The 13,171-nt window shown below is 42.9% G+C and overlaps 1 protein-coding gene across 1 annotated transcript in view; it reads right to left on the reverse strand.

The window, feature by feature from the left end:
- Positions 1-13,171, reverse strand: part of TTF2 (transcription termination factor, RNA polymerase II) — a 35,224-nt gene that overhangs the window by 5,593 nt on the left and 16,460 nt on the right. The window contains exons 10-19 of the mRNA XM_005859947.2: positions 11,698-11,817; positions 10,228-10,378; positions 8,016-8,121; positions 6,262-6,443; positions 5,392-5,545; positions 4,983-5,074; positions 4,086-4,168; positions 3,566-3,699; positions 2,620-2,790; positions 361-419 (exon numbers count right to left, since the gene is read on the reverse strand). Coding sequence (XP_005860009.1) covers positions 361-419; positions 2,620-2,790; positions 3,566-3,699; positions 4,086-4,168; positions 4,983-5,074; positions 5,392-5,545; positions 6,262-6,443; positions 8,016-8,121; positions 10,228-10,378; positions 11,698-11,817 — 1,252 coding nt within the window. The remainder of the gene's footprint in view (positions 1-360; positions 420-2,619; positions 2,791-3,565; positions 3,700-4,085; positions 4,169-4,982; positions 5,075-5,391; positions 5,546-6,261; positions 6,444-8,015; positions 8,122-10,227; positions 10,379-11,697; positions 11,818-13,171) is intronic.

Genomic DNA, 13,171 nt, shown 5'->3' on the forward strand with positions numbered 1-13,171 from the left:
CAGTTCTCCCTCCCTTTTGCATCTGTTACCCTTGATTTTCTTCAGATACTGCTCTACTTTTAAACACTTCTCAGAGGCTTAGCTTTCTCTGATCCTCCAGGGACTTCCTTTCTAATCAGTGCCACAAATACATTTCTCAGAGGCTTAGCTTTCTTTGGTCCTCCAGGGACTTCCTTTCTAATCAGTGCCACAAATACTTTAATTAGAAATCAGAGGGAAGTTGGGCTATAACGTCAGTGCTTTCTGCTGAACATGACTCAAGGTCCTTGATATCAAAAACTAAGATTTGCAACTATCAGCAATACCAAACTTTCTTGCTTAATTACAAGTAATACCTGGATAATGAGATAACACATTTACCTCTTTTGAGACCCTGAATATCTTCGGATTGCCTCCAATTCTGCCAACAGAGATGAAATCTGGAAAAGGTTACATTAACATATGTAGCTTAAGAACTCTTCTCATTGTCCCTCTCCGGAATTACTGAGCGGCACCTGGATGGCCTCTCTGCTCTGGTCTGACCCTCTCTACCCCACTCTCGTCTCTGCAGCCAGACAGCTATTTCTAAAATGTCAGCGTGTCACTTCCCTCCCGGGCTCAAGCCCCTTGAGTGGCTCCCCCCTGAGGATAAAGCCCAAGCTCTGTACACTGATCCTGGCTGCTCTGGCCTCTGCTTCCAGCTCCATCTCTCACTATGCCCTCCTCAAATGACACTCTAATCATACGAAACTTCTTCCTTCACCAAGCCATGCTTTGTCTCATCTTTGTCCGTTCTGTTCCCCATCAGCTTAATGTCACTTCTTCTTGAAGGTCCTCCCTAGCCCCCAAAGTATGGGTCAGGTGCCCACTGCCTACATGCTACCACAGCACATTTTGTTTCAATCACCAAGATCTTCTTCATGCTATATATTCATTGCTCACTTAATCATCTCTTGCTTCCATAACTTGAGATGCTCCAAGGAGGCAGAGCCAGCATATGTCTGGTTCACTTCTGTACCCCTAGCACACGACTAGACCAGAGAAGGTAGCATCCTAACATTTGGGGAAGAAGGTAAAAAGGCTTTCCCCAATTGAAGGCCTGCTCCAAATGTTGTTGAAGGAGAGGATGTGTCCAGACTGAGGAACACTTGCTAAAGCGTTCAAACAAGCTCTCTGGTTATTTGTCAAATTTGAGTCCACAGGGGACCAGTCAATAAGAACACATGGGCAGGACTTTGGACAGCAGCTCAGTGCATTCCTCCTGACTGCTAATGTGAATGACCTTGCAAAAGCCTCCGAAGGGCCCCAGAGGTCATCCCCAGAATGATGGAGGAAGAAAATTAGACCAGGAACCAGGAGATGAAGAAAATCCTTACTCTGCCGCCACATGACTGTATCACTTTGGAACTCCCCATTACGAGTTCAGATTCTACACCAGTAAAAAACTGGGCTGAGGCAGATGAATTCTGAGGTCCCTCAGCCCCTATACTAGTCTACACCATGGTTATAGCAGTGACCTATAGAGGCCCCCACACGTGCTGATGCCGGGCAGGAAGGGAGTCACAGGACCGTACCATTTTGAATCAGTAGGAAGAAAAAAGCAGGTACGTGAAGTATGTGGTATCTTGGCAACTCGAGGTTCTAGAAAGTACTCTGATTGCCATGTGAAAAGACTGGCCACAGGTATTTTGAGAAAACTCTTGAGAACAGGATTCATGGTCCATGTGCTGGGGTCAAATCCCAGTGACATTCTGCCTGAGCTCAGGTTTATGTAACCAGAGAAAACTCCCTTCCCTTCATAGAGCAACCTCAGTGGTGTGAGCTATCGCTAATGGGCTTATGCTAAGAAGCCTTGTGAATAAACATTACCCGAGTTTAGACAAGGAACACGAATTATTAGGAATGTAAGTTTTAACCCACTCACAAACTCTGAAGGTGCCAGGACAGGAAGTCTGGCCACATATGGCACTCTTCTTATGTCTCTCTCAGTTATTAGTGGTAAAGACCCAGGTAAATATTTTAAAATTTTAATTAAAAGTATTCTTAAGTAACACCATTCCCTTGGCAGTGACCGCCTTTCTAGTTACTTTTTTAAGAAGCCTTTGAACAAAGAGGCTGAGGCTAGCAGTGGGCGTGAGATGAAAGGCAGGGCTCAAGTTGCAGCGCCTCTCAGCCTTCCTCTCACAGGGCCCTCCGCCTTAAAGAGCTCTAATGAGCAGAACAGAATGACTGATGGAGATAGGAGGCCGTGTGGGAAACACTAGCGCAGATGGAAGCCTTTCAACAAGTCAGAGCCATTGGCACTCAGATGTATTACACAGCCTCTAGGGTCCAGCTTTTGTTGTTTCCCTTTAAAGCTTTCCCAAAACAAATTGCTCGCTCACTGTGGCCCTGTCCCAGCGTAAACCTGATCGGCTCCTTTCCCAGTAATCCATGACCGAAAAGCTGCCTTCATGCCTGGGCTGGCCCACTACCTAACTTTAGTTTTATTTGTGAAATAAAATTAGAATTTAAGACTGGAGGGAGAATTTGACCAGCTAAAATCGAACAGTTCTAGCTCTGCCATCAAAGGACTGTACCCTCTTGGACAAATGTGTGAGGAGGCCAACTCTGTCCGCCAGAATAGAGGCGACAAAGTACCTTGGTGCTCTCTCTTGTGTCTTCAAATAGCTCCACCTTGAAGCACTCGCCATTCAGGGAAACAGTGGCAGATGGCTCTGAGTTCTGGAGTTCGGACAAGGTCAGAGCGCTGAGCTGATCCTCCAGGGAAAGGAGCAGGCCTTCGCTCTTCAGTTCTGTTGGATCCAGGGCCTGAGCAGGAGACAGACGGGACGGGAGCAGGTGGGCACGGAGGCGGCAAGCCACAGGACTTGCCAATGAAGTGCTGACTGGTAACCCTCCACACAGCAAAATGTCTTCTCATTGATCATCAGTAGCTCCTCAGAGACACCACGATTAAAAATGTAATTTTGCAAGTTTTTTCACCAGATTGAAGATAAATCAAAGAACGAAACTTTTTAGTGACTTGCCAGATAGATCACATGATCATTCTTTTTTCCCCAGCTGGGATAGTACAGTAAATTAAGGTACTGTTAATCAAGATACATTACAACTACTCCTCAAAAGAATAAAACACTCCTCTTAATTATGGATGTACCTCTCTCAAACATAAAGGCAACTTTTCAAATTGTATGAATACTTGAGTTTTCACAACTAGACCTAAAAGTCCTACTGCCTAAAGGCAGAAAAAAAAGTAACTAAATTAGCTTTATGATATCCTAAAATACCAAAGTATTCATAAATGGTTTCCTTCTTAACAAAATGCTATTTTCCATTCTTTGTAAAAAGCTTATTTAAAACAAAACAAACAATAAAAACTGTTCTCAACACCATGGGAATTATCAAGATCAATAAAAATTAATGTAAAACAAAGTAAAATAAACAAGCACCCTCTTTTCTGTCCCACCAAAAACCAAAGACACACCCAAACCCCATTTTCCTTGGTCCAGCAGACTAGGTCCCAGATGCAGAAAGACAGGAATTTCCTGGCAGCCCTTCTGGGCACGAAGCTAAAGGCTTTTCTTACCGACTTTAGCAAAGAGAGATGACAGCAACACTGGCGGAGTCTCAACAACTGTGACAATATGTGGACGGTGCTGGATTTCTGTGAGTCTGTGGCCACAGAGCGTGCAGGCCCACTAGACCCAAATTCCTGTGCCACTTCAGGAGGGAAAACAAACCATAGGAAACAGTAAGGGCTTAAAACAGAGGTATGAGGACAAATCAAGAACTAAATGATGCTATTTTAAATTTCTTTGATCTGAGGCTCAATGATATTAGTTGTAACACTTCTATACTAAATAAGCCAAATGAAATGCTGGTTTTCTTTATTGACCTACTTATATTTAATAGATCAGAGTTTGAAAATAATTAAAAAGAAGCTTAGATCACCAGGACTGATGCTTACAGATCAGTATATACACTATGGTTTGAGGTTCCCAGCTAAGGTCAAATCTCTGATACCAAGAATCCACACCTCCCTGCTGTAATTTTATGAATCTGACTGCACACTGTCATTAGTTATGTTTGAGTGCCCCACTGCTTACCTCTACTGAATGGATTATCAGGGCTTCGTCCAGATTGCTTATCCCCACTTTCCTGTCTTTTTAGATAGGATTGTAGAGCTGATCTGCCTCAGATCAAAAAAGAAAATGCACATATAATGTTCGCTACAACTAAATAGGTTTACAATGGCCACTGCTTAACTGTGCTTGCAGTAGCACCTTGAAGAACTATAAAGGTGGACTTGTTAAATGATGTCAGGCTCATAGCAAGCACTGGCCCAAAGGCAACGAAAACTAACTATTGAAAAACCCCAAGTCATTTTTAAATAATTAATAAATATCAATGCAAAATGTTAGAACATTAAATATTAATATGTAATACACTGATATGTTGATATTATTAATTAGTATAATGTTTTATTAATATTATTTATTGATAAATATTAATAAATATGAGGTATACAAAGAGAAAAAAACACATTTATGCTGGAAGTGAGAGGTAGTGGGAGAGTAAATCTGGAGTCAGGAAAGGAGAAGGGTTTTACAGAAAGTGCAAAGACCAGATGACAAGGATTACGGAGCAGTTTTTTGTTTTTAAGTTCCAATGAGATGCTGGGTAACAGGTCAAAGGTCAAAGAGATAACTTCCCAACATGGCCCCACGAGGACCAGATGACCTGGTGCAGTGACCACACCCTAGCACTTCTGTGCAAGGAAGCCAATGAAGAGCACCTTCAAAAGCCTTCAATGTCAGTGAGACAAAGGTGAGCTGGGGAGGGGGTAAGGAGCAAGACAGGGAGAGTATAAAAAAGGAACAGGTATCCGCCTTATCAATAACATTATAAATACAGTTTGAGAAGACTTGACACTCGACTCACTGCCAAGCCAAGGACAGAAAAGCAACAGTACATGTGAGAAGGTGCTTCTTCCTGGCACACACCTTGATCTTGCAAAAAGGACACTATAAACAGTCTCTTCCTCTTCAGAAAGCTTTAAACGGTGCAACTGAAATTTACGCTGGGGCAGCACCACCTGGGAAAATAAAGGGAAAAAGCAGCTGGGATGAAGTTATAGAAATTAACTGAATATTCGAGTAAATTCCCAGAGTTGACACTGGAAGTCTAGTCAAGGCTGGACAGCAGCCTCCACCCTTCCCTAAAATAGGGCTGCTAACACACAGCACGGCAGGGCTGCTGGGACACAGGTGCAGGACAGCAACCCAGGGCTCTGCCCTGGAAAGTGGGATTCAGAGGCTCCCGAAGCAAAGCAGATGGCTGTTCAACCCAAGACAAGGACATGGTCCCCATCCTCCCCTGGCCTCCCCCTTGGACACACATAAATGAGATTACCAAGGGCTTGCCGGTGGAGTCCAGCTGGTCTTTTGTTCTCCGTAGCAAAAGGCTCCTGGTTAAAATACTTAACCGTTCACCTCCTTTCTTTGTACCATTGTCAACCTGGCTCCTCCACAGATTGAACTCATCAAATGGAGAACAACGGAGAAATCTTTTTTGTTGGGAAGAAGGACATAGAAAGAAGGAAAAGTATGGGAGGATAGAATAAAGGTTCAAAGAAAGACATCAGATGAAAAACAAATCAGATTTTGTTACATCTGCCATCCCATCATTTTTAAAAGGAATGTCATAGTAAAGCTCTGCTAGACAGATCAAAAGGACCTAGGTCAACAACGAAAACCACATTATAAAACTGTGAACTTTCCCATTAACACACTGTCTGTATCGTCACAACAGGACATATAACCAATAGCTAGAATTTATTCCTAAAGCTTAAAAGGCTAGCAAAGAAATTCCATATCCTCTTACAGGCTGACTTTAATAAAAGCAAGTATTTTAAAATCAGCATTCTTTTATGTTTGCTTCAAATAAATTATAGTCCTGACCCCAGGTCATATGCTTTAAAGCAGAAATAGCCCAAAACATTCACTGGACTGAAGAAAGGTGATTTTGTTTCCTTTAATTTAATCTGTTTTATATTTTTCCATATATATTGGCTAAATGTAATCAAAGTCCCATATCAGCCAGTCAATCAACTGGTTATTTTTCTCATAAATATTAACTCTTTTGCCCTTTAAAGGTTGAGAGGCTTGCCATCTGCTACATGAGATAACCAGGCGTACACCAGAGCTTTACCATGAGATACGAAATAATTAGGAAGGTTACTGACAGGGTTCACGTTTACAGAATTCCAAAGAGTTTACTCACTTCAGCAGTGAATACATGTCCAACAGGTTGTTCTGAATGGGGGTTCCAGTGACGGCCCAACGGGCACGAGCCTGCAGCTTACACACGGCTATGGAAGTCTGCACGCGGGGGTTCTTAACATTGTGAGCCTCATCCAGGATGATTCGGGCCCAGACTATGCGAAGCAAAGGTGTTGCAATACCCTGGAAGAAACACCAGTGAAACCCAACAACAGTATGGGAAAACGCGTATGTCTTCAAGAAGATAAGGGGAGACAACAAACAAGTGGGTCCTCCACTGAAGACCCATCTGACCTTCAAGTTTGAGGTAAACTGAAATAAGCATTAAGCTTAAGAAACCGAGAGTGGAAACTCTCAATGGGTCCAAATAGACGAGTCACTTGAGTGTCCCAGTCCTTGAGCTCAAGAATAAAATGTTTTCTAATATGAGTTTTCCTTTATTCTTTCAATCCACTTTTGAGCAATGGATATGGGTCAGGACTTTACTAGGTATTCACTCATTCAATAAAATATTTACTAAATTTACAAAAAAATCACTGAAAACTTACTAAAAGTCTACTTTCATATGTGAGATACTAAGCCATACAAAGGGACAGTTCCTACCTTCAGAAAGCTCACAATCCAGAGAAAAGCAAGCACCAAGATAACTACATACAACACAGTGAGTGTATAATAAGCCCCCCTGCAACCTTCAGCACATGACAGTAGGGACCCAGTCTTGTTCGCTCTGTACCCATAATACCCGAGACAGTAGCTCAATATTGGCTGGATAAATGGAGCGCTGTCACATAAGCATAAGAGACACATTTAACCAAACAGGAGGCAAAGCATTCCACTTAGAGTGAACAAAGGCACAAGAGGGTGGCAGAGCTGGCGGAGCAGCACATGTACCTTGTTATGGCTGAGCAAGGGGGGCCACAGGGAGGGTTGGGGTGTAGGTGAAAAGGGACATGCAAGCAGGGCAAGGTCATAAAAGCCTAAAATATCATGTAAAAAAAATTAAGGTTTTATCCTAAAAGCAATGAGGAACCACTGAGGAATCTGCAAAGTTAATCATCTGCAAAAAGGCAGAGTTGGTCATCAGATGTCTCCATTCCAGAGGTCTCCCCAAATACAGAATCTGTGACTATTCTATTGTAAAAACATATGTTAAAGAGGAGTTCCTGGAACAACACTGTATTTTCAGGACAAAAAAAGCCCTAGTCACTTAAGCAATAAAGCCTCCGCCCTAGACAACTGCGACTCCCAAGTGCAGAGCAAACATCAGGGTTTTCGCTGGTTATCATTTAGCCTCTGGCCCATGTGTAGCCTTATTATTTCAACCCCTTTTCCTGAGAGTTGGAGAGGGGCAGGGAATGATAGCCTAATACCAAAATATTAGTCCTAAAATACCAGTCTTCACACCAAATATAAAACATATCCTGAGAGGATATCTCACAGATTCTAAAGTAAAAATTGCAACAAGTGAGGTATTCCTATAATCATGTGATGACCACCACAACTGTGATGTAGTTATCACTTTCTTAAAAAAAAAAAAAACACAAACAGCTAAAACTGTGCCAAGCCTCACCCTTTATCACTGAGGAGGTGGTCTAGAACAAAAGAGGGGACAGAGAGCGCTTCGTTTCCACAGGTGGACCGGCTAGGACACTCCTGACCTCACAGGAGGGTACCTCTGCTCTCTGATGCTGTGACAAGACTGAGCGAAAGGAGATGGGGCTCCCCCTCTCCGTCCCTGGCAGCCCCCAGCCTCACCTCCTCACTGAGGTTTGGGCCCGGGACCAGTCCCTCTTGCTTCTTCGTGGGGATCTCCTTGGCCACAAGGCTATAGGTGGTGATGACGATGTCATACGTAGAGAGGCTGTGTAGATATAACACGAAGCAAATGGTAAACGATCCCCTGTGTCTGACAATGAGAAGCAGAGCTGATCTCTTCATAAAAATGCCTATGGCTGGATGGACAGACGGCAGAATTCATTCATTTATGCCTTCATCAACACACGTGATTCTGGAGAGGTAAACTTGACTCATCTGGCTTCCTTCCCTCTTCCCTCTGATCATTTCTACAGTCTACTCACTATAACAAGAACAGCCTCCCTCTTCCCATCCAATGAGTCATAAAGGAGAACCAGGTGGGCTCATATTAACCTTCATATCTGGCCTGTACAGAATGTTGGGAACTAACATTTAGTAATGACTTGACATAGATGATGCTACAGTCCCAGGGAAGTAGAGACTCTCAAAGCAGTTTGCCTTTCATCAAGGATGCTTTCTCCTCTTTGTTCTCCAATGGACTTCAAAAACCCATTGATCTAGCTTTGACATGTGGGTATAATCACGCTGTAACTTTCAGTTTACCTTGCCTACACTCTTTACATGTAAAGATTCTTAATGAAAGGCACAAATCTTTTCCTAAAGAAGCTTAATAATGTGAACCTGAGAGAACATCCATAAATACCTTTGATAAAAATGATATGCGTAATTCAGAGAGGCAGCAAGGACTCCAGGTGGCCTTAGCATTATATAAAGTATAACTGAGAATGATTCCAATCAGTCCACTAGTACACTCTGAATACCAAACCAGGTATGACCAAAGTGCAAACCAATGAGATGCAATTTATTTCTAAATACAGGCAGGCTACTCACAGCACTCTCTGCCGGAGAAGCATGCAGGCCTGCTGCTGCGGCCCCAATGCCCTGTCGGCTGAAGGGACTCTCAGTCACAAGAATTGGTGCCTTATATAGGGGTCACCAATCTGGCAATTTACCCCTGAAAGACCACTGTCCTGTTCTTTAGGGGATAAAAGATTCACTATCAGAGGTGGGGGAGAGAAGTGGAAACAAATCCATTCTTTGTTTGTTTGTTTGTTAAATATGTTTTATTGATTTTTTACAGAGAGGAAAGGAGAGGGAGAGAGAGTTAGACACATCGATGAGAAAGAAACATCAATCAGCTGCCTCCTGCATACCCCCTACTGGGGATGTGCCCGCAAACAAGGTACATGCCCTTGACCGGAATTGAACTTGGGACCCTTCAGTCCGCAGGCTGACACTCTATCCACTGAGCCAAACCAGTTAGGGCAACAAATCCATTCTTAACTAGATCAGCAAGTATTCAACCCAGACCCTTATATCACAGTTAGGAACAAAAAAACCAAATTATTTAAAACCAAAAGACAAAGACTAGGGCTCAATTTAACATCTGAGGAAATATTCCCCCTCCTGATCATTCCTCCTCGGGGATTCACAGTTAGGTCTAATCATAAACTCTTGCATCTAAAACTTCTTAGACCATTCACATATGAAAAATACAGTCATCTATATATATAAAAGGCTAATATGCAAAGTGTCACCTCGGGAGTTCGACTGGGAGTTCGACTGCTCGCTATGATGTGCACTGACCACCAGGGGGGTAGCACGGAACAAAGGAAGCCCTGGCTGGCAGCCAGCAGCCAGGGAAGGGAGGCCCCAGCCGGCAGCCGGAAGGCCCCGATCAGTCCTGATCGGTGGCCTGGCCTAGGGACCCTACCCGTGCACTACTTTCATGCACTGGGCCTCTAGTAAAAATATAATCGGCCTACATCAACTAATCATTAATAGTTGTATCAAGATGCTCTTTAAGACTGGGCTAGTTCCATTCACACTAACAGAAAAGAATGTGAATTTGGAATCAGAAATTCACCATCATGAAATACCTGTGACAGAGCCTCTTCTACCAGGGAATGCAGCTGCTGCCTGGCTGACAACTCAGGCGTGTTTGGCCTGCTCACATGGCAGCTTTTTTTGCAGTGCCAAAAGAACACCATTTCTCTCAAGAGTTATCTCTTAATATAGGTGAAGGCTGTTTGGAGATAAGAGTACCTTTGGTCTTGACAATATCATTAGTTCTGATTAAATGAAACCTCAGGGAAAGCAGGCAGTCAATGAGGCCTCTGAAGCCCAGTGACTTCAACATTTCTGCACTTACACTTTTGCACGTTGATCCCGGTTTGGGCCATGATAGAGATAGACTCTCAGTTTGTTGTGGCTCACACGTTTCTCCACCTCCTTTTTCCAATGGTGGATCAGGGAAGCAGGACAGATGATAAGTGTTCCATGGGAAGTAAACTCCGTGGAGTCTCAGGAGGAAAAAATCAACACCTAGTTACACCCATTAAACAGCTTTTAGCTTCTGAGAGACATTACCTTTCTCTCGACTGGCTTCATTCTTTCAATCAATATTTTTTTAACAACTGCTGCTCTTATTTCTACACATAGGTAAGCAGAATAGGAAAGGGAAGCGATGGCCTTTTAACTTTTTCTCTCGACTGGCTTCATTCCTTCAATCAATATTTTTAACAACTGCTGCTCTTATTTCTACACATAGATAAGCAGAATAGGAAAGGGAAGCGATGGCCTTTTAACTCAAAATACTTAATTACTTCTTATTTACCCTTACATAGGTGTCAGACAGAGAGGCTAAAAAAGGAGAGGAAAGCATGTGGTACACAACTTCAATCTAAAAACCAAAAAAACCAGTGTACTCTCAGTGGCCAGAAGGTAGAAGCTGGATCATATCCTAACTCAACCTGGGCTTTATGGGGGAGTATTATTATTTTTTTCTGGAAAGCATTAACTTAATTATATCTACATTAAAATGTAAGTAGAAAAACCCCTAAGATGGGCAAACACTACTTTGGAACCAGGTAGTAATGTAGTATTTGTACCACTGCCCCTCATTCCGTGTGTGTGTGTTGTGTATACATGCGTGCATGTGTGCATAAGTGTAAGTGTGTGCACACCTAAGCTGCTACTCCACACAGGGACATAGGATCCAGCTGCAACAGTGGTCATCAGGGGCTTGAGAGCAGACGGTCACTGATTTTTTTAACTATCTAACCACTTGAGAAATGTACTGTGTCCATGGCAACTTACTGTGGTGGTGTCTATAAACAATACACAGGACTTAAAGTACTTATAGCCATTACAGATTAAAAACAGAATGAAATAAGATACGAATTGTCTAGAATCCGGAAACTTCCAGAACTTCAGAAACATGGAAAACAGCTTCTGCTACGGTGGCTCAAATCTGAGTTTGTGACAGATCCTGCTTCAAAAAATAATACATTAACTAATCTGGACTTATCCTGTGGTTATATCCTCAATATTACTAAAAGTAATCATTATGTATAGACTGTCTCCTAGAGCCTTAGCTCTCTCCACAAAATTATTCTAGTTCACAGGTCAAGCTAAGTTTATATTAAAAGAGAAAAAAGATCACTTAAATTAGCATATTCAGCATCAGAAATGATACTGTAGAAAAGTAGTCTAACACTAGATTTCCAATAGATTAATTAAATATGACCAAAGGTGTACTTCTGTGGCTTAAAAGTTTCCACTCTCCACTGGCTCAAATGATTGATGTAGGAAATGACAGGCCACGAAGGCACTTGAATACCATCTTTGGAAAGCCAAGTCAAGGTCGTGTTTTTGTCCTTCTCTTTGTTTTTCTCTTGATCCTTCTGGGTCAGAATGAGTGCAATCATTGTCAGGGTTTTTCCTAATCCCATATCATCCGCTGGAAAGTAAAAATAAAGACAGGAGAGTTAATTACTTAGGGCAAAGAATCAACTCAGCTTCCAGAAAATAAATATATCCTATGCCTATTTTCTTGGTGCTTCTACATTTCTGGAGTTACAGTTAACTCAAAACAGTACTCCATCCCCTTCACTTATTCATCAGAGAGAGGCATGAATTAGCATTCCTTGAGAACTGTCAGTGTGTCAGTAACTGAACTTATGCAGTTTACTATTTATACCCTGCAAAATAGTATCCTCATTTCAACCATTTAAATAATCACTCTGACATAAGCAGAAGTAAAGAGTGATGGCATGAATTCCAGTTCAAATCCTGGCTCTGCTGCTGTGCAGAAAAAGAGGAAACAGCTATCCACTGAAATCCCTGCTTCCAGGGAAGACTGACCTGTAGCTGGCATCTGGGAACTCACCATTCCCTGAACTGACCAGAGTGGCTCACTGGCCCTAGCTGGTTTGGCTCAGTGGAGAGAGCGTTGGCCTGTGGACTGAAGGGTCCTGGGTCTGGCCAATGGCACATGCCCAGGTTTCGGGCTTGATCCCCGGGAGGCATGCAGGAGGCAGCTGATCAATGATTCTAATCATTGATGTTTCTCTCTCTCCCTCTCTCTGAAATCAATAAAAATATATTTTTTTTAAAAAGAGTGGCTCACTGTGCTTACCCTATTTGTACAAACAACATGGTTTATGCTGAATGCCTGCTTTCCCGCTGGAAGCATGGAACTTACATACATACCAGGCTGAAGCTGCCTATGTGACCAGCCCCAGGAAATACCTTGGGTACTGGATCTCTAACAAACCTCCCTGGTTGGCAGCACTGCACGTGTTCTCACATCTCACTGCTGGGAGAATTACGTTTGCCCTGTGTGACTCCCATGGAAAAGGCCTAAGAAGCTGGCGCCTGGACTTCCCCTGGACTTTATCCCATGTGCCTTTTCCCTTTGCTGAGTCTGATTTGTATCAAATAAATGTTGTTACTATTTTTATTTTGTAATACAATATAGCCATGAGTGTGACTATATGCTCTACGTCCTCTTAGCAAATCACTGAATCTGGAAGTGGTCTTGGGGACCAACATAGCCACTTACTAGCCACAGTGGACATCTGTCATGTTTTTCTAGAAGCTGAGCACCTTGGAAAATGTAGTCTGACCAGTCCCCGAAGCAGAGCCTGAAAAACCTGCTTCCTCGGCTTCCTGCAGCAAAGGCAGTGCCAACATGACCCGCTCCACAAACCACCAGTACTCACCTAAGACCTAGATTCAGATATAAGCGACCCGAGAAAAGAGGCTAGAAGGGGTGGGCACAGAAGTGTCTGATTTTGGGGTAGCAGTGCCTG

Source organism: Myotis brandtii, unplaced genomic scaffold (genome assembly GCF_000412655.1).
Source record: "Myotis brandtii unplaced genomic scaffold, ASM41265v1 scaffold131, whole genome shotgun sequence".
NCBI lineage: Eukaryota > Metazoa > Chordata > Mammalia > Chiroptera > Vespertilionidae > Myotis > Myotis brandtii.